General features: G+C 35.3%; 1 protein-coding gene across 1 annotated transcript; it reads right to left on the bottom strand.

Moving 5' to 3' along the window:
• Positions 1 to 3,859: 3,859 nt before the first annotated feature.
• Positions 3,860 to 22,384, bottom strand: LOC114333856 (dynein light chain Tctex-type 5-A). Its single transcript, XM_050644387.1, has 3 exons — positions 22,145 to 22,384; positions 8,922 to 9,115; positions 3,860 to 4,099 (listed from the first exon to the last, which is right to left on the bottom strand). Exons 1-3 carry the CDS (start codon positions 22,178 to 22,180, stop codon positions 3,934 to 3,936), a joined length of 396 nt encoding a protein of 131 aa, XP_050500344.1. The 5' UTR covers positions 22,181 to 22,384; the 3' UTR covers positions 3,860 to 3,933.
• Positions 22,385 to 23,098: the final 714 nt, after the last annotated feature.

The following is a 23,098-nucleotide window of genomic DNA, read 5'->3' as shown; positions in this document are numbered from 1 at the left end:
GGATCAAATTATAGACAGCATTTTTTATTTTTTTTTAAATCTTCATTTTTCTCCATGTAACTCGAAAATGATAATGAGATACAGTAATGAAAGAAAAATAAAATTGTTATCTAAAAGAAAACCTACATTTTTGAAAGGTATTTTTTTACGTATCTCTTATCACTTTCGAATTACATGGAGAAAAAGAAGATTTTTAAGAAAATTTAAAAATGCGCTCTATAATTTGATCTTATCTTTTCAAAACCATTCATTTTAAACCCGTCCAACTTTTTGAATATAGCAATAACACTATAGTAGAAGGTATTCTCGAAGAAAAACGATGCATTTAAATTCTGATGGATGAGGGGTTAAATATACTTCTCGTTTTTCCTTAAAATACATTAGTCATTAGTTTTTTTGCACCATATCTCGCTTAGTTTGAATGTAACCGACATTTATTTAACAGTTCTCGTTTTAAAGGTCTTTTCAAGCACTACAAAAGGGATTCGTAGCATTATACCCCTATAAAATCGACAATTTCTCTGTTATTTTAAGTTGAATACACCGATTTGAGCATGCACCAAAAAAAATCTTTTTTCACCTACCATCATCTCTTTTTTTTATTAAAACTAGAAGATTTATGAAAAAATGAATTTCTCTGATTTTTCATAAACTACAAAAATGTTTTATTATATAGTTTTATTCATTAGATGCACAATTTTTATGGTATTCCCAAAAAAGCAGTCTCCGAAAAGTGTAATTTTTCAATGAAAATGGCAAATTTTTAATGGCAGTTATTGCTTAGAATTAGGTTCTCATGCCACTTCCGGTATTAGTTTGATAAAAAAAAATTTCCACCTCCGACAACGGGTGGGAACCACCCCTAAGTTAAAAGCGTCATAGGATATAGCGTAGACTTTGTTTCTTGAGCTATTCCCTACTTACAGTGAAAATATCAAGTAAATTGATGCAGTAGGATGGAAGTCGGAGCCAAATACCCTTACTGACTGCACCAATAGATACCTACATCATTCATACAAGAATGCATTCACTTAAAGGTTCATTTGGATACCACAATAAAATCACCAATCACCAATAATTGACATATCTAAATATTTAAAGAAGAGCGGATTGAATGATATTTTCCCTAATTTTGATATTACTTTGCGCATTTATTTGTGCCTCCCAGTTGCCAACCAACGTGTCCGCTGAAAGGTTATTTTCGAAAATGTCAAGAATTTAAAATAGTCATGTAAATAATTTCCGATCATTATTATAAATTAATAAATGGAAAATAGTTTCTGTCCTTGTGGGATCGGTACTCACCGGAGGGACCGCAGACGTTCGGATACAATTAGCGTCTCTTTGCAAAGACAATGACGTCGACTTTGCAAAGTAACAAGACACTTACTCAACACACACACTACACATTACTCCACTGACTTAGTGATAAGTTATACAATTACGTGGCTAAAGGTTCTAGTTCTAAACCAAAGCCAGAATCAGAGAAAAAAAAAATCCGATCAAGTATGACGCAAGAACGTTTTAACAATTTTTCGATTTTGTCCATAGAAAGTGACGTAACAAAGGCGATAAATTATGACGACATTATAGATGATTTTTCTAAAGAAAAATCAAGAAAGAAATCTGATGTGATCGAACTCGAATGCCAATTTTTATGTATTCTTATTTAAATAAAAAAATCTGCTTGCAATTTTATTTTGGCAAAAATGGTACATGCTTGAAGGGCGGCTACTAGAGAATTGCCTAGGGCGTCAATTGACCTAAACGCGGCCCTGTCTGCAACTCGACCAAACTTCCTTTGGAAGGCGAATCCCAATGAGAATTGTCGTAGGATCTTCTAACAGGACACCTTAAGGGGCACAAAATCGACCTTACACATAGTACGAATTACAGATTCGGCGACAAGATGGAGGCTAACGAGATTATTAGATGGAGGGACACGTTTTGTGAAACTCGTCAAGGTTAGATAGGATAAGGCTAAATAGATTTGAGCATTATCAACTAAAGCCCTAGAATTTCGTAGAAGTGTCACCTAAGGTCATAGTAGACTTTGTTAAAAAGGCTGGCCTGAAGGGACAACTTTAACCTCCACAATAGACCTCTGAGATCTAGTGAAAGTATAGACAGATTCAAAGAGGTATATTTTTGGCCTATTTCACTGCGACATTTTCAGATCTATTGTGGTCCTCTAATCCTAGATTGCATTTTCTAGCCTGACTCTTTTTAAAAGGTCTAATATGTAGCTTTGAGACAACTTTTCATGTAGCTCTTTGAACGGAAATTTTCTTCTCCTAATGCAAAAAAACCGCACATTGTCGCATTGGCCAGACTATCACACTGACGTAGAATGTGCCCTGCTGTTTCTTCTTTCAGGTGACACAATCTGCACAGGTCATCATCTGACAACCAGATCAGCTTCAAGTGCCTATGCAGCGTGTCAAGTGCCCTGTTAGCAGATCTACTATGGCTTTGACTATTTTCCTGTCTTTGCTTATTAAGTCTGCCGTAAATTTTGGCGAATGTTCTGTAATGAACTGTTTCGCCTGTCTTTGTCCTGGTGAATCTCTCCACCATTTTAGAGATTTATGGGCTACCTACTTTTTTGTAACCTTTCTTATTACTGCCTTTGCAGCGCCGCAGAACGGTATTTAGCCATTTCATCTGACTTTTCATTGCCCTTATGAGCCTCGTGCTCCTGTACTCCGGCTACCGTAACCTTGTTACGGTCTCCTAGTTTATTAAGGGGACCCACATAATTTCATACCTAGCTTAGAATTCACCTCTAAGGGATTAAGTGGCTTAAGCGCTGCCTGACTAACTATTAAGATGGCAATTGAACGGAACGTTCTTTCCTGCCCTTCTATTTCTTCCACGGAGTGATGGATTGCCCTTATTTCCGCCTGGAAAACTGTGACATCTTTAGATAGGCTTACCGGGAAATGTACCCCTTAATTTGTCAGTGTCCCAGTTAGCAGCAGCTTGTATGGTCTCACCTTCCTTCCAGTCTTCCCTGTCTGGTATATTAATCTTGAACTTATTGTCAAAGCTATATCTCCTAGCTGTTGCATTTATAGGCTGTCCTATCACAATATCTGCTTTTAGCTCCTCGATTAGCTTTCTAAAAGAGTGGTTAAGTGATCACTCCTCGAATTAAACCTACCTAATCTATCCTAACTAAGTTGGCTGTCGCTTCTCTTAATGGCCACACATATTTATAGTTACCCTTTTCTAGCGATGGATCAAGATGTTCCTTTTAAGTTAATTTCTTATTTGTGGACATTATATCAGTAATGTTTAAATAAAACACATGTCTTTAAACCTCTTCTATGTGGCCATATGCGCGGAATAAAACTCACTGAAAATGATCTGTTAAGGCTGTAGGTGCAAAATCTGTAGGTGTTGTTGTACATATTCTACAGTGATATTTGTGATATTTTTTAAACTCCCCAAATCGCTTTTATCTGCTCATTCAATTTTTGAAAGTTACATATTCGCAAAAAAGACATGATTATCCTCGTTCCGGTTGGCGGCATTATTTTGTCCTTCAGAGTTAAGCACTTAAGAACAAAAAAAATGGTCTTAAGAGTGTCAGACTCTTGGGACTAATAGTCTCAAACTCTTGGGACTAATGTGAGTGTGTAGACATAGATATTTTCTATGGAATTCTAAATATATATTGAACAGTCACTTATTTGTTGTTGGGAAATCTCGATTTTTGGATACTTTAACTATTTTATCCTACATCTGTTTTTTTCCTCATGAGTCAATATATTTGGAATTTAAATAAAACGTTCTACAATAAAATAAATGTAGGAGGTGGTTCGTATATTTAATTTGTAAGAATCAGATTAATGAGTTCCGGTTGTTGTGTACCAATTTACTCTTAACTTAAAACAATATACAGTATGTATGTAATAATTAAACAGTAATTTATTCATAATATAGTCCAAAACACAACGCCACTCCATAAACGTGCGTATTTTCCGTTGTATAAGAGGAAAACCCATCTTTGTCGCTATCCCAGAAAAATTTACAAACCATTGTCAGGCTGTGATCGTGTTTTTCTCCTATTGAAACGATGCTTATAATTTTATATCTGAAATTAATAAAAATTACACAAGGTAAAAAATAAAATTCTTAATAATAAAAAGACTATAATCATATTTATATTATACACACACCCAAACTTTTATGGAATCACCATGTATTTCAAAACAATATTTATTTATTTTTTACAGAAATGGACTTCTGGCGCCGTTCAGCGGGAATATCTAGACGCGACAGAATAACAAACGAGGGAGTCCGAGAAATCTTGGGGGTTACACATACTATTGTTGACGACATCACGACGAAACAACTCAGCTGGTACGGACACGTAAGGAGAATGCCGGAGAATAGAATACCAAAACAAATCCTCGAATGGCAACCAAGAGGAAGGCGCAGACCAGGAAGGCCTAGAAGAAGTTGGAGAGAATGAGTTGATAGACAAATCAGGGACAGAGAACTCGAGGACGATCTATGGAATGACAGAACGAGATGGAGATTGGAAATCGGAAGACGTCGAAGAACGTTGTAAACCGATGTTATATATATATATATATATATATATATATATATATATATATATATATATATATATATATATATATATATATATATATATATATATAAATATATATATATATATATATATATATATTTCTTTTGAAAAAACTTGTTATTGGTGCGAAGAATAAAGGTTTTATTGAAAATCGATAAGACAATCAGATAGTACAGCTCTGTACACTATAGGTTAATTGCTTGAGTTGCAAATTGAACGAAAATAAATAAACCAAGTTTTGCGTCCAAAAACTAAAATATGCCTCCTGTAGAGTTATAGAACTTACAACGGGGAAATATTATTGGTCTTGTGGAGCAAGTAATGTTCTCAGAGGGACATAGCTGCAGAGCTAGGCGTAACACAGAGAGATCTGTCCAAAACCTATGCTAGGTAACAGGAACTAGGAAACCTCAAAAATAAATCAAGGGAAAGTCGCCAAAAAGTAATAACGGCTCGCCACGATCGTTTAATTGTCCAATCAGCTGGAGACACCCAACCGTTTCTAACCAGCAGCTCCAAAGGCAGCTTTTGGTAGCTACAGGTGTAACTGTTTCAGTTGAAACGATAAGAAGAAGAGTTCGTGCCAATAAGTATACATCAGGAGACAGTTAAGGGTTCACGAGTTATCCAGGAAGCACAAGATTGGTCGCCTAATTTGGTGTCCTCACCACCAAAACTGGAACATTGGGAATTGACAAAATGTGCTATTTTCAAAAAATCCACAAAACACCGCACGGCTAGTACAAGCTGCTCTTGAAGAATGGAGCAACCTACCACAACAAAATGGTGATAATTTGATTAGGAGCATGCCCACGCAAACTGAAGATTGCATAAGGACTAGAGGTGACAACATTGACTACCAAAAAGAAACAAAAAAAATAATAAAAACAATTTAAACATTATTCGTTTAGATTGAAATTTTTTATGCTATTAACTCTAAAACAATTAATTTCAATTTGTTTTTTAAATACTTTATTGTTTTATTAATTTTGTTATGTATTTGTTATTAAATTGCTTTAAAATATATATTGTTTGACTTTTTGTATTCATTTTTTTTTAAATAATCCGCACGTAATAATAAGGAATATCAGATGATTCCATATAAGTACTTCTGGCTGTGTGGCCGAAGTAGGTATTCTTTAGGTATCTTCTTCTTATGGTGCCTATCCGTTACGGATGTTGGAGACTAACATGGCTATTCTGACTTTGTTGACTGCTGCCCTGAAAGGTATGCTTTTTTAATTTAATAGACTGTCTTTTATATGCAGCTCTTCCAGAAAATGCAGATTGGTTCTATGTTTTGTCCAGAACATGGGTAGAATTTTTCTACCGACCCACATTTCGAAGGTTTCGATCTACCTTCGATCATTTTTTTGAGAGTCTATGATTCAGCTGTGTATGTAGCAATGGGAAAAATTAGAGCAAAAATAAGGTTGTAATAACTTCTTCTTCTCCTTTTGGCATCATAACCTTGGATGTGTCTTTGCCTATCTGGCTATGTACTTCCTTTCAGACCTCTCTTGTATCTTTCTCCTCCATTGTCTTACATTCATAGTTTTCAGGTCAAATTCCATGTCATCAACCATATAGTTCTGGACCTTCCTTCTTTTTTCGTCAGGAAGAAGAAAAAAGGTTGCAATAAAACCAATTCCAAAAGCTGTCTAAATAAAAATTATATTTTCTTGAAAATATTCCTTTTCTATAAATTATTTCAAATTCATCATTTTTTTTTGTATTGGTTGTAACTTGTATGCCCTAGCTTTATGTTTTTTTTATGGTACTTTGGACACTTCCCCATTTGTTATTTCTTTAATTTTTTCTCTGTAAATTACTCCTGCACATTTTTTCTGTTTCTGTCCTCATAAAAATTTACGCGGATTGGTCACCAAATATGGTTTTTAGCGATTTTCAGCGAAACTGTAAGTTTTATCTTAAAATTAGTTCTAACAAAAAATGAAGATTAGATAATTATCTATAAAAAATATTTTAATACTGTTTTTCGTAAGAGCCACCGATTTTGAGACACAACGATTCAAAGAATTGAAAGAGTTCTAATCGTCATAATATGTATTAGTACACCACGTATATACATCACTGAAGCTGTAATAAAAGTAAACATAATATTCTATCGGTCAAGTTAACTTTTTTTACACATTATAATATAAGATATTATAAATATAATAATGTTTCTACTATACAGCTTGCGGTCTACCGAGGGATGCAATGTATAAGCTGTATTATATTACAGTGCCAACAAAAAAATCTTTACAAAGTGAATGGAACGCAAAAATAATAAGAATTATTATTTCAATTTTACGGCTTATTCCCAACAAAAATAGTAAATTGATATGACAAAGTATTAACTTATAATAATTCTTCTTACTTATGCGTCTTATTCAATTTGTAAAGATAGGTTTTGTCGGAATAAACACGTTCTATCGGTACGTCGGCTAATCTAATCACCCTACCTATTCTTTTCCCAGAAGGGTTTTAACATAATAATGAAAGCTAACTTTCTAGGCAAAATGTTTATTGCTAAGTACTAATAACATTTCAATATACAATAAACTTTATGCAAATTTAATTTGTTTACTTTTATGCAAATTACACCGTTATCTTCCTTTTATTTATTTGTATATTACTTGAATGTGCTGAAGTTTCTAAAAAAACTAAATTAACTCCACAATAAGTTATTTTCAACGGAATTAGCTTTCTTCTCTCTATGTATGGAGCGCCTAAAAAAACTACGTACTTAGAAAGTTTCGATATGCATGTTTCTTTAAAAATACTCGAAATAAAAAACAAGTGCAATTATCTTGTCTTCCTCCAACCTCAGCGGCTGCTCATCAACATCTTTTTCGGGTATATTACCAAGTTCAAGTGTGGCTTGGATATCAGCTAGATCCAAAAGACTGGGGATATGTGGTTGCAAAAAAGTTGAACTGTTTTGTTCGGTAGTATGCACTCAATTGTCAAAACCGGTGGTGCTCCAATGTTGAATCACCAACAATTGAGGATTCATTTGATTCTATCGAGGAGCCATGCGATGTGTCATTATTGTGGCAATTTACTTGCACCTAGGATGAACAAGAAGAAGAAGAACTAGAAGATGAAGAAGAACAAGAAGAACAAGGAGAAGAGGAAGCAGAAGTATTAGAAAATTATGAACCGGTTGGATAAATTTCCTTTTTTTTTTTTAATTTATACCGCTTTTTATAACTTTTATCATTTTTAACCCTTGCCAACATCAATTATTCAATAGCTTCAAATTAAACAGAATCGTAACAGATCCGTGAAATAGGCCTACTGGGGAAACCACGTTAAAAAAAGCACCAAGTACACTACCTCAAAGGTGGTGTGGAAACGTGTGCGCATATTATGACGATTACAACTTTTTGAATAAAAACGGTGGCTCTTAGGAAAAAAAGTAATAAGACATTTTTTATAGATAGTTATCTAATCTACATCTTTTAGAACTAATTTTATGATAAAACTTACAGTTTCGCTGAAAATCGCTAAAAACCATATTTGTTGACCTTTGACCCGCGTAAATTTTTTAGTTTTAGGGTCGGATTTATGAGGACTTTTTAGATTTCATTTATGATGGTATTTTGAACAATCCTGCCAATTTTCAGCTTGATGGTAATTTTTGTAACCTCGGATGTGTAAGTTGACCTGAGTAGTACTCCTGCCAGATAATCGTTAATTCATTAAAAAATTAAAAGGAAAAATCCTAGTAGTTGGCTGTATACCATAGTTTAAAAAACCTGCAAAGAAGTAAAATACTTCGAGTGTATGATGGTATAATTTATTTAAAGAATTTAAAGACCATCCAAATATACAAATCTTCAGAACGGTTTCGGTCTAGTCAGACCATCGTCAGTGAAACATTCTAATTTTGTAGTTGAAACTAGTCCATATTTTGGTTAATTAAACCTTTACATGTAATAATAAAAATGTAAATGTACGTTACATATTTATATGTATGTAATATTAAATTTTAAAATTGAAGCAACATAGGTGGATATTAATAGATTCACTTTAAGTGAACATAGATTTCCTTGCTCGAAAAAGGGGCACTTTGCCCAGCGATTGATACAGACCAAGTATTAATTTATTGTACTTGCCTTTTGTGTTATTTCTTGTATACTACCCATGTAATCGAAGAATTTTAAGCTGGCTCGTTCGTTAATTACCAAAGGCAGAATTTTGAAAAGCGAAAAGGATGAAAATATTCTATAAATGAGTAGAAATGCTAACTGATTTGGGTATTTTAAACATAAAACAATGTGGTTAGAAAATGAAACACGAACATTACCTGTCAAAATTTAATTCTTTAACTTTGGATTTTATCATCAATGAAGCCCATTTAGCTTGTTTGGCACACTGTTCTGGATCGTAGTTCAAATTTTCCAATGCTTCCAACATAATTTCCTTTAAAATATTGTCAACCTTTTCTGAATTAAAATGATTAATCGGTTCCAGTCTGTAAGTATTGGCATATTTTGGAGGCTGCAACAAGTATGAAAATAGAAACAAATAAGCCCTTATACCCATAGCGAGAGGTAAGACAGCACAGAAGTACATTAAAATCTTCCAATGGCGACCACCTTGGAGGAATCAAAATCTGGTCGCAAAATAAGAGTGATCGTCTGAAAGAGCTTAAGTAATCTACAGCCGGCCACTCACGATATAGTCCATTGAAATGTTACATTTAGGGTTGCATTTCTTAGAGGAGTCAATTTTATTTTTTAATGTGTATGGGGTTCAGTACAAGCTTAAATTCAAGTTTTTGGGGTCGCCGCCCTTGTCCTCCGGTCGCCATCTTGGAAAAAGGGGTGCAAAGGGCTTGCGCGCTGTATCCCCTAAACTAGCAACCATACAGAAAAGTTAATTACATATAAAATGTAGCAAATTAAATTTTCTATAATTTTATATCTATTACTTTTTATCGTAAAGTTTGTGATCTGTGATGTTGGCAGGATATTGTTTTTGTTTTTCGTTCGTCTGCCGAATGGTCCGAAGAGCAAAACACATACCTAGTTTTTGATGCCAAAGACAGAGGAACATTTAAATCAGCTGCATGGAGAAAAGAATATAACCCAGACCTATGTTTTGTCTCAAAAGATACCAATGACAGACCACTAACAACTGCGAGAAGTGTCCTTGCAGACTTCCCACATACTCAACATCGTCCGGTGCTTATCACCATCGGAATATCAATTCCAATAATTAGATCATATCCTCGACCCAGGTGGAATCTTAGAAAAGCAAACTGGAAGAAGTTCTCTGAACAACTAGACCGGACCTTGAGCTGGGTCCCTCCAACCAGCAAACATTATGAGAGGTTTGTGGGCGCAGTAATAAGCACTGCCAAGAAAACCATCCCTAGGGGGTATCGCAAAGAATATGTGCCTGGATGGACTGAAACATGTGAAGACTTATACATGAAGTTTCTCGAAAGTGGTGACCGAGAAATAGCCGATGAGCTTTTACACAACATCGATACAGCTAGACGCCAAAAATGGATAAAGACTGTCGAAAACCTTGACTTCAAAAAATCAAGCCGGCAGGCATGGTCCTTGTTGCGGAAAATTGGAGGAGCTAACCAGCTGGAATCCAGAGAGTCTAAAATGTCTCCTAACAAGGTTGCCTCCCATATAGTATCTCTATCCAGAGCTCCACGAGATCGAACACATACTACCAACGTGAAAAGAGACTTAAGGGCATTAAAACAAATGAACAGAACGAACTCCGAATATTCAGCAAGAATACTTATTTCTGAAATCACACATGCGCTGAAAGAAATGAAATCAGGTAAAGCACCTGGCTTTGATGGTATCCATCCAGAGTTCTTGATACACAGTGGTGCATACACGAAACAGTGGCTTGCAATGTTCTTTAATGATATACTTCAGTCAGGTAACATTCCTTTCTCACTTAAGCGAACAAAGATAATTGCAATTCCGAAACCGGGCAAATCAAACGATAAGCCAGAAAACTACCGCCCCATAGCTCTACTCAGCATGGTATATAAACTATTAGAAAAGCTTCTCCTCAACAGAATTAGTCACAGGATACTAGAAAATGTCCCCATTGAACAAGCTGGCTTCCGCCCTCATCGAAGCTGTACGGACCAAGTGCTGTCATTAACAACTTTTATAGAAGCTAGTTTTCAAAAGAAACAAAAGACAGCAACAGTATTTATAGATCTAACAGCAGCATATGATACTGTTTGGAGACAGGGATTAATATATAAACTGGCCCGCATTATCCCCTGCAGAAAGATAATTAACCTCATTGACAACATGCTGACCAACAGAGCCTTCCAGGTTATAATGGGAAAGGAGACGAGTAGACAGATGAAACTTAACAATGGTCTTCCACAGGGTTCTGTCCTTGCCCCTTTACTTTTCAGCCTCTATATTGCTGACATGCCTGAAACCGAATCTCGGAAGTTTGGATATGCTGACGACTGGACCCTTGCAATAAGCCACCAATCTTTAGAAACTACAGAAATCACTCTCACGAATGACTTATCCATCCTCAGCGAATACCTTAAGAAATGGAGACTACAGCCAAGTACTACAAAAACTGAAGTATCAGCTTTTCATCTAAACAACAAGTTGGCAAACAGAGAATTGCGAGTGTATTTTAATAACAAGCTGTTAAAACACAATAAATACCCGAAATACCTTGGGGTTACTCTAGACAGAACGCTCACATTCAGAGAACACCTGACGAAAACAGCAGCAAAATTGAAAACACGCAACAATATAATACAGAAACTCTGCGGCACTACATGGGGGTCCACAGCATCAACATTAAGATCCTCTGCTCTTGGCCTGATATATCCGGTGGCAGAATACTGTGCTCCAGTGTGGCTAAATAGCAGGCATACCCACCTGGTCGACACCCAACTAAACCGTACTATGCGTATGATAACAGGCACAATTAAGCCCACCCCTACAATGTGGCTACCTACCCTTAGTAATATAGCACCACCCAACCTACGCCGCGAACATGCATTGGTTAAAGAATATAACAAAATAATGGACAGTCGCCAGCTTCTAGTCCACAACGACATCCCCGATATTCTTGGAAACCGTCTCCGATCCAGGTTACCCCCTCTACAATCTGCTCAAGCGCTGCAGCAATCCAACTTTGACTTAAATACCCGATGGAGAGAAGATTGGGAAAGTAGGACAGATCCGCATTACCATAGTCTACCGGACATCATAGGGAAACCTGGCGAATTTGAACGTCCCCGTAAGATTTGGGCAGCCCTTAATCGAATTCGAACAAACTGTGGAAGATGCGCCGACTCCCTCCACAGATGGGGTAAACTCCCCTCGCCTTCTTGTGACTGCGGCGCTGCAAGACAGACGATCAGTCACATTGTTCAGGACTGCCCACGCAGAGCATACACAGGCGACCCTATAGACTTTGTAATGGCAACCGAAGGGTCAATCGAATATATAAAAAAAATTGGACATCTGTTTGTGATGCATTGTATAATGCATAAATCTAAATATATTCTGTGATATACTTAAGCCATACGCTAAATAAAAATAAATATCGTAAAGTGACCAACAAAAAAGTTATAAACAAATATAAGAGAAAATTTTGTAAGAAGTTTTCTTTTGGAGGTTATAACTTTTTCCGTTCATTTTACAATAAAATATCATCATAGCGATTTTATAGAGGATTTTTCAACGCACAATTTCCACTATAAGTTGTTTAATTTTATTTATATATCTAGGTTTTACAGCGCTCCAAACTTAACCAGATTCTCGAATTCTCACAATACAATACAGGAATACAATAAAAACAAAACCTTTAGCTTACTTTTCTATTTATATACTTATTTATTATAACTTTAACATTCCTATTCTATTACTAAGCTGTTTTTGACCCTTTTCCCGGCCACCTATGAGGTAGAGTCTGGAGGCGCGTTTTTTGTGTGGTATCCTCAATAGGCCTAATCCCCGGACAATTTCCAGACAAAATAATATTTATTATTATATGTTGAAAAAGATCTATCATAGTTATTATTTTTTTCATTTTTTCGATGGTCCAGGGCCTCGATTTTTGACCCTTCGCTTCGTTATCGAACGTATTCGTTTCGTATCTGTTTAGTATACGAAGCGAATACGTTCGATAACGAAGCGAAGGGTCAAAAATCGAGGCCCACGCTGCGGTCAAGATCTGAATCAGTATCCGACGTGAATTTTTGTGGTATGATGAGAGTTAGAGTAGGCGTCATTGCCGGTATTTCATTTACCAATTCATTTTTTTCAATAATTAATGTTGCTATGTCCACGATGTTGCTGCAATCTTCACCACCACAATAGAGGCACACTGCTGAACATTTGAGGTCTGCTTTTTCGGCAACCACATGCACTTCCAGTTTCCATTGCATCTGCTAAAGATGAATTTCATAAGCTCGGGGGTACTGGAGGCTTGGAAGTTTGGATTGGTATCCAAAATTTTTCATGCTTTTTCCAAACCCAATTTTTTGGATCACAATGTTTACTGAGCCATGACTGAATCTGGTGATACACTCGGAGTCTGTGGAAACGGGCTGCATCTTGTGTTGGAGGAAGTGAGAAGAGAATAAATGCATTTTTTGTCACTGTTTTAGCGAATCGTTTGTATCTCAGAGTTTCCAGAAAATCGTCTTTACTTCCGCCATATAAAGAGACGAAACACGTTCGCTGACAACAGTGAGTAAAGATAGCTCGACTTTCCCACTGACAAATAATTTTCTCTAGAGGTTTCTTACAAATAAAATAACCACCATTCATGAGGCGCTCTTACAAAAAACACAAAATGCTTATCTAATATCTATAATACAATGCTCTTACAAAAATATAAATTTTACCCACAAGACTCTCAATAGTATTATCCATAAAACTCAAAATACTTTTCACAATTTTTAATACGACTGCACGTGGCCAAATAGGTAGCACAACTCGTCGCCTTAATACTATAACTTGATAACTCGAAATTAGTAGTTCTGAGATAAACGGGTTTAAAGATTTTTAAGATATTTGTGCTGCTCCCATGATGTTGGTAAATGAGGAATTCACTCTGCAGCTCTAAAATACTGTTCCTTAACTCTTTGGCAACTGATCTATTTAGGAATATGGTGCAAATTTGTTTTCCAATATGGAAAAAAACATGCAAAATTAAAGTTATCAACTTTTAGCACTACCATAATGTTAACATTTGGTAATGTCGCATGTTGTGCTAAGTCGCATATAAGTGAACTTTTTAACACAACTAATATTTTAAACATCATTTTGTTGAAAATTAGCCCTCTGCCATGGGGGTTGCCAGATCTGCTAACAATTCTCGAATTCTTGCATTAAAATGAACCGAATAAACCGATAGCAATTATGTGGTAAGTTCAATGGTTTCAGAGAAACACGTGCTAAAACTAGATAACTCGAGTTATCTAGTTATAGCATTCAGTGTATGTCGTATTCACGATTATTTCGATTAAATAATAGCTTGATAACTTATCTTGTCAAGTTTTAGCACTGAATATTAGTAGCATTTGAGTTTTTATCAACTTTCGTCAATCATAAATAAATACTTAACCCGTTTGAAGTGAGATATCAAGTTTTTACACAATATGGAGGCAAATAAAATACATCTTGTGAACTAGTGATCTCAAAAACGTCAATTTTGGAGTTATCAAGTTATAGTACTAAGGCGACAGTTACTGTAAGAATAAGTTAAGAATAGGGGGTCCGACTGCTGTGCCACCTAGGATAAATTATAATAATAAAACCAATAGCAGACAGATATTCAGTCGAGTACGGAAGAAAAATGACGTAACTACAAATTTTGTCAATTCCTGTTTATTGCGCAATTAACTTCTAAAATACTATGTAAAGATGATACAACAAAACCGAACTGTAAAAATGTGCTGAGCACATTCTAGGGTAGTTGCGTCGTTACTGAAATACGCGCTATGTTAAACCTTGTTTCAGATGCATAATGACGCAACTGTAGATAGTGTTGAAAATGGGGCTATTAAATTAAGATAATGAAATTTGAACTAATATCGATGAAAATAAAAGCCATCGTTGTCAAATACAAACGCCATACCGATGCTCCTGGACGATTACTCTTCATTTAATCAATATTTTAAATATTTAAAAATCGTTTTTTTGCTCTTCTGAAGAATTTTGCATTTTGCGGTTGCGTCATTCTTCTTCTGGACCGGCGAATTTGTCCTCAAACAAAAAAAATAGATTAAAAATAAAACGGGATAATACCCGAAGGTAAAATAGATTAATAATAGCATAGGAATGTTAAAATCATAACAAATTGTATGAAAAAAAAATTAAAGCACTCATGGGAGTGCCGACAGAAGTGAAAACTTCTTATAGTATATAAATTACGAGCTCAATACTTTTCCCCATCAAAAAAGAAGTGCTATACCTATACTATATACGCGTTGCGTACGTTCTATGCTATTGATGTATACATACACATAATATATATACGTACGAAATTTAGTCCGGAAAAGTGATGACGGTCGCAAACTCAATACTTTCTTCCTATCTAAAAAGTGCACAACGTCCCTAAAAAGTTTTCACTTAAAAAATTTATTTCGTCGAACCAATGACGGTCGCTAATTTAATACTTTTTCCCCATCTAAAAAGTGCACAACGTCCTTAATGAAGTGTTCACTTCAAAAATGTATTTCGTCAAAGCAATGACGGTCGCGATGACGGTCGCGATGACGGTCGCTAATTCAATACTTTTTCCCATCTAAAAAGAGCAAACGTCCCTAAAAAGTTTTCACTTCATAACATTATTTCGTCGAAGCAATGACGGTCGCGATGACGGTCGCTAATTCAATACTTTTTCCACATCTAAAAGGTGCACAACGTCCCTAAAGAAGTTTTCACTTCAAAAATTTGTTTCGTCGAAGCAATGACGGTCGGGATGACGGTCGCTAATTCAATATTTTTCCCATCTAAAAAGGGCACAACGTTTCTACAGAAGTTTTCACTTCAAAAATTTATTTAGCAGAAGCAATGCCGGTCGCTAATTCAACACTTTTTCCCCATCTAAAAAGTGCACAACGTCCCTAAAAAAGTTTTCACTTCAAAAAATATTAAGATAGAAAAGTAAGCCTAACGTTTTGTTTTTATTGTATCCCTATGAGCATTCTAGAATCTGGTCAAGTTTGGAGCGCTGTAAAACCTATAGTCGGAGAGATAGAAGCGAATTTTGTGCGTGATAAGTAATATGGAAAAACTATACGGGGATATGTTGAATTAGTTGTGTACATGACGTTCACCAACGGCCGGAAACCAGAGTTGGGGCCGAGGGTAGTTATAAGGGGTCAAAATCGCCGTTTTTATTATTTTTTTGGTGACGCTCATGATCGAGATAGTGCACCAAAATTTGGGAATAAGTAGGTCATGAGGTAACTAAGTACAATCTCTAGGGGTGGATCGCTGCGTGGCCGATAAAGGGGTGGGGGTAAGTGTGAATATAAAAAATATAAGGGGTTTTTTGCGAGGTGCTAGATTGAGATAGTGCACCAAAATTTGGGAATAAGTAGACCATGACTTAGCTAAGTAAAATCCCCAGAGCCGGAAACCAGAGTTGGGGATGAGGGTAGTTTTAAGGGGTCAAAGTCGCAGTGTCCATTATTTTTTTGTGACCCGGCACAACATTTGTCCCCCACGCAGCGTTCCGCCCCTGGAGATTTTACTTAGTAATGTCATGATCTACTTCTTCTCAAATTTTGGTGCACTATCTCGATCACGAACGGCAAAAAAACCCCCATATATTTTTATACTCACCCCTGCCTACCACCCCTTTGTACCCCAAGCAGCGTTCCGCCCCTGAAGATTTTACTTAGTTACGTCATAACCTACTTACTCCCAAATTTTGGTGCACTGTCTCCATCATGAGCGCCACAAAAAAAAATAATAAAAACCGCAACTTTTACCCCTTATAACTACCCTCGTCCGCCACTCTGGTTTCCGCCTCTGGGGATATTACCCACATAACAATGATGTTCGCATCATGTTCTAAGCATATACAACCAACATTCGTCGGAGTATATTCTTTTTAGTATATGTGTAGTACAAGCATAGCATCTACCTTAAAAAACATTCTAAATTTCATGTTCTTTGCATATACTTCAGAGTATATTCTCGTACCGAATATACTAAGTATATTCGTGTACGTAGGATCTCGGAATATTCGTAAAAGTTTATTCTTAGAATATACCTTTATCGAATATTCTTAACACATACTTATAAGTACATTCTTAACACATACTTATAAGTAGATACTTTTAAAATATCTTAAAAATAATTTGTATGTATAGGAAGTATAATATTAGCCTTATAGATTATCAACTTCGTTATTTTTTAGAATACATAATTAATAAAATTTATGTATGTAGGTAGTATTGGACGAATTTCATTTCAAAATTGTTGTAGGGTAAAAAAGTTTAAACATTAATTGTATTAACGTTTACATAGATACTATTAAAAATTCGTTTTCATAATTGAAATGACTTTACCATTTCGAGTTTATCATGAATCATTAGTATTTTTACATCCTTGGAATTTGAATTTAGGTACATTCAATTCAATAGGCCATTTCGCAGAACCAAAACGTGCCAAACTGCACAACCAAAGCAACCAAAGGCTTTGGCGTTGCCAACCGTCGAGTAAGCTTTTTCCGTCAACTTACCTTAAAAATTCCCACTTTTATAAAAAAAAACTTCCCTCCTGTTTACAAAATCTGAGAAGATATGTTGAATTATTTTCAAATATTTTGATTTTTTCTTAATATTTTACAATTTGGACTGGAACAATAATTCCCTTTTGAGTTAACTTTTTCCCTTTATCACCTTTTATGTTGAAAATTCCCGCAAAAAGGGAAATTTCTCTCCGTTTGGCAACACCGATTTTGTTATTCCACAATACATTCATAACCCTCCCCCCCTCCCCCATCATATTCTGACCATTTCTATTCTTACGTGAATGGATCAGCAGGGATAGGAAAAAACCGTAAAATATGAAAAAGAAAACAGGCGTTATTTCATTATTTGTATCATCTATGGATCTCGATCTATGCAGTGTTAAGGATGAAGGCGAATGATGTAGTAGTAGGACTAGGACTAAAGAACATACATAATCTGTTTATTTTGTTTGCGGTGCTTCAAAATACATATAATCTATTTTGATAACTCAATATTACTTAAATAGGTAAGTACATATAAGTATTATATAAATTTTAGTTACTTATTATGCATAGTTTAGTTTAGCTAAATATTATATAATGATTTATATAAATAACTAAAATTTATAAATATGTACTTACTTTTTAAGTAATATTGTAGAATGTAGGTACTAACTACATTCTCATTTGCAATTAAAATATGTAAATAGATATTTGGTAGAACCCGTAGAACCTAAGATGAGATTAGGTGATGCTGAAAACATACTTCTAAGCAATATAGCACTTGATAGCACTTTCTTAGAATATTCTTAAAAATATAATATTCTTCCCATACAAAGATGTGCGGTAGTACGTTCTTAGTATATAAATAGAAGGTTTATAGCACTTCCTTGGAATATTCTAAAAAGTACCTTCTTGGTATAAACTAAAAGGATGTGCGGTAGTATGTTCTAAGTATACACATAGAAGGTTTATAGCACGTCCTTGGAATGTTCTAAAAAGAACATTCTTGGTATATACTGAAAAGAAGTGCGGTAGTACATTCTAAGTATATACATAGAACGTTTAAGTACTGTAATGTAGTATATACTCAGTATCTGCTCTGCACATTCGCAATGGTAATTACGCACATTCTCAGTATATACTTTTTCTGAAAAGTATGTTCTATGAATCTACTAAGAACATGAAATTGTTATGTGGGTACTTAGTTATGTCATGGTCTACTTATTTCCAAATTTTGGTGCACTATCTCAATCACGAACGTCGCAAAAAAACCCTTACATTTTTTTAAATTCACCCCTGCCCCACCCCTTTGTCGACCACGCAGCGTTCCACTCCTGGAGATTTTACTTAGTTACGTCATGACCTACTTATTCCCAAATTTTGGCGCGCTATCTCGATCATGAACGTCACAAAAAAAATAATAAAAACGGAACTTTGACCCCTTATAACTACCTTCCTTCCCCAGTCTGGTTTCCGGCTCTGGGGATTTTAATTATTTATGTCATGGTCTACTTATACCCAAATTTTGGTGCACTATCTCAATCACGAACATCGCAAAAAAACCGTTATATTTTTTATATTCACCCCTACCCCCACCCCTTTGTCGGCCACGCAGCGTTGAGCCCCTAGAGATTTTACTTAGGTACGTCATGACCTACTTATTCCGAAATTTTGGTGCACTATCTCGATCATGAGCGTCATAAAAAAAATAATAAATTCCGCGACTTTGACCCCTTATAACTACCCTCGGCCCCAACTCTGGTTTCCGGCCGTTAATGAAAGTCATGTACACAACTAATTCAACATATCCCCGTATAGTTTTTCCATATTACTTATCACGCACAAAATCCGCTCCCAGCCCTTAGACTACTAGATAAATAAATAGAATTAAACACCTTTATAGTAGAAATAGTTCGCCTAAATACCCTATATAAAATTGCTATAATGTTATTGTATTGTAAAATGAACTGAAAAAAAGTTATAACCTCCAAAACGAAACTTGTGTACTTATTTTTGTTTATATCTTTTTTGTTGGTCACTTCTTGACGATAAAAAGTTATAGAAACAAAATTGTAGAAAATTTAATTTGCTACATTTTGTTTTATTAGATTTTCCATAGGGTTGGTAGTTTACGAGATATAGAGCGCGAAAACCCTTTGCACCCCTCTTCCAAGATGGCGGCCGGGAGACAAGGGTGGCGACCCCAAAATCTTGAACTTAAGCTTCTACTGATCCCCCTACACATTAAAAAAAAGAATGTATGTGTACTTTGTACGCACGTAAGAAGTTATACTTCTTCTGTTATATAATTTCAACGAAATAAATATACTTAACAGGTTATTTGTATTTTATTTAAATATTAAACTAACTTTCTTACCTACCACTTTTAAAAAAATTTTATTAAAACGATACCAAAAAAAAAAGAATATGAATCGTCCAGGATTTGAACCGGGGACTAGGAACCGGGAACCGGGATTTAGTTATGTTGAGGATTTCAACTATGTCTTGGCGAATATTTCGACGTAAACTTACGGGGTTGTATCTGTTTATCGCCATGACTGCTATCGGAGCCATAGGATTCAGTTTGCAAATTGTCCTCTTCCCAGTTACTATCACTATCTTCAAACGGATCTGGATCACTTTCTTCCCCTTTCATAATACGTGACACTTCCTCCTCCAGTTGTTTTGCGGACAAAAACTTTGTATTTGACATGCTAATAAGAAAAGCTCAAATATTAAATAGTATATTATGTAATGAGAATGAAAAAACAATTTACCTTAATTTTTTGTAACTAAAACACTCAAAATCAAAATACAAACAATAATAGCCAGCTGATTTATTATATGACATAAACACGGGACTTTCGTAAAATTTACGAACCAAGTGACGAAAAATGGTCTTAGAATTGGAAATTATAACAACCTTCCGCTACATTATCAAGCTCAATACTAATGTGGAAGGTATTCAATTGGGGAAATCGTTAAAATAAACGAGAGTGGACAAAAATGCCCAATGTATTATGAGCGTCGTAAAATTTAAGAATGACCCGTATTCTAGGATTAAAGACTAATACCGTCTAGATTCTTTGTTATTAAAGATATCAGAGAAATTAAAAAAATAAAATATTCACAAACTACGAGACTACAACATAATTTCGAGGTATACTCACCTTTGTGCCTTTTTCTCCCTACAAGGTGTCTCAAAACCTCTGATATATTATAAGAAACAGAGTGTTAATGGAAAAAGTGATCTCTAACGTCCATTAGTGGATTTACTTCCCTATGGTGGGTTCCAGTGGTCGTTTAAAAGAATGGTCGGTATGAAGAGGTATAGAGGAATAGATATTTCCATTTCTAGTGACCGGACATTCAGAATCGGTCGTTATATGCAAATGGTCACTATATGATAGTAGCTTTCAGAGGTTGCACTGTACCAAGTCTTCAAAGGTACAAAACAGATATATGGAAAAAAATTTGAAAACAAAAACCGATGATAAAGTTTATGAGCTTGATAAGATCAATGAACTTCCATATTAGGAGTAGTTTTTGAAGGGCATAGCCACGGGAAGAACAGGATAAGCGCAAGACTAGCAAAAAGAAAAAGGAAATAAGAAAGACTGGAAGTCTATTAAAGTCTAAGCTTTTATCCGGGAAAGCGTAGCTGAGAATATACCGATTAATAGTAAGACCAACTACTACATAATGTACCTACAGAGAGAAATTCCACAAGAGCAAACTGGATTTACCAAAGAGGTACACGAGAACACCTGTTGAATATAAGACAGATAATCGAAAAATCTAGGGAATTCAATATTCCACTGTACATATGCTTTATAGATTATCGTAAGGCGTTAGACAGGGTCAAAGGCCCCCCCCCCCGTTAACTTCTTTATTTTAAGAATATAAGCAAAACGCTCGGACAGGCCAATTTTTAACTAACCATAGTATATTATATCATCAACGTTTCGAACTTTACGCGATCCCTCTTCAGGTGACAGGCATAACTTTGATTTTTTTAAATGGTAAAGTACATCATGTGACACCTCATTTAACAGATTTTAAAATACTGATTTCAAAAATGTATAATAATATAATCCTTTTTGAGATCGCAGGCCCAAAATTTCGGTCGAACTCTTTTTAAACGCATTTATTTTGTTCGAATTCTGAGAAAACTAATAAGTGTTTTTGAAAAATTAAGCGCAGAATGAAAGATTAGATTATTACCGAGGGCTGACAGTCCCTTAGAATAAACAAAAAGTTTCTTTTGAATGATATATTTGAAATTAAAAATCACACTAAATTTTCTCTTTTTTCGACCACTGTGACTTATTAAAATCAACATTATAGAAGTTCTCAGGGACTTTAGACCATCGAGAATACTGTAATATTTCATTCTGCGTTTAAATTTTTTAAAAATATTTATTGGTTTTTTCAGGATTCGAAAAAAATGATTGCATTTAGAAAGAATTCGACCGAAATTTTTCGCCTACGCTCTCAAACAGGATTAAATTATTATACATTTTTGAACTCAGTATTTTAAGAGCTTTTAAATGAGGTGTCACATGATGTACTTTCCCAGTTAAAAAAATCAAAGTTATGGCTGTCACCTGAAGAGGAATCGCGTAAAGTTCGAAACGTTGATGCTATAATTCACTATGGTTAGTTTAAAAATCGACCTGTCCGAGCGTTTTGCTTATATTCTTAAAAAAACAAGTTAACAGGGGGGGCAACACTTATTCCACCGCACTGTATATACATTAAATTTTTTATCTAAACACGCGTACGAGAAATATCACAAAAACTACATACCTCTGAGGCCGGCGTCAACAGCGAATTCGAACTCATTATTTTGTAACGACCAATTAAAAAGTTTTTCGCCCTGCTGCCCACATTGGGATCAAAAGTTAACAAGGAATTCAGGATGATTTAACGAAATAAATATCCGAAATACCTTCGCTTTCATATCGATCCTGATATTTCAGCATGTGATAGACAGCACCTGGCACAACAAAAACCCGATAGCTAATTGATAGCTAAAAATGCAGTTCTACTTTTTGATCTAGGTCACTAAACATAAGATAAAATCGATATGGCAAAATTCAATTAATAACAACTAATAAACAGAATTATTTATAGCAGATAAAACATTTTTTAGCTTTTTTATTATTTATTATAGTCCTGGATCCCGAGTACCAAATAAAAGATTATTAATAGCAAGATTTTTTTTATATAACCCCTATTGAATTCTGCAATCTGCCGGAAGGGCAATAAGCGTTTGCTTTGACAAATGTGAGATTGACATGTAGAGTATCACTCCAGTGAGTGATCTCCTTTAAAGAACTAGCTAAATTTAAATTTAGTGTTTTTTTGACAATGAGAGTACTTATTGGTGTCTATATGTCCTTAAAAGCTAAAACTTATCTGAGTCCTGTAGACAGGTCGGCAGGTAGCAGGCGTCCAAGTCTACGCACTTCGTTGACATCGGGCACGTTTAGGCGGTTGGCCAACACGTTAGGATGCACTGACACTCTTTTACTGTAACGAACACTGAACTGGTAGATCACTTCCTTGATGGATTCCAACTTGACGTCGTGTGGAATGACCCTGTTGCGGATGTAGAAAGGTGCATCGACGATGGTTCGCAACACTTTGTTTTGGAATATTTGAAGGACCTCAATGTTGGAATTACTGGCGGTTCCCCAAAGTTGTATACCATATGTCCACACAGGTTTGAGAATGGCCTTATACAACAGTATTTTGTTG

Source organism: Diabrotica virgifera, chromosome 2 (assembly GCF_917563875.1).
Source record: "Diabrotica virgifera virgifera chromosome 2, PGI_DIABVI_V3a".
In the NCBI taxonomy this organism is placed as follows: domain Eukaryota; kingdom Metazoa; phylum Arthropoda; class Insecta; order Coleoptera; family Chrysomelidae; genus Diabrotica; species Diabrotica virgifera.
This window is presented reverse-complemented; position numbering and strand designations above follow the sequence as displayed.

Bases quoted from the DNA above. Each gene is read 5' to 3' on its own strand.
- LOC114333856 (XM_050644387.1), bottom strand. From the start codon at position 22,180: ATGAGTTCGAATTCGCTGTTGACGCCGGCCTCAGAG. The intron at 9,116-22,144 runs GTATGTAGTTTT...TACTTGTTGCAG, and splicing joins TGTTGACGCCGGCCTCAGAG to CCTCCAAAATATGCCAATAC. The intron at 4,100-8,921 runs GTAATGTTCGTG...TATTAATTTCAG, and splicing joins AAAGAATTAAATTTTGACAG to ATATAAAATTATAAGCATCG.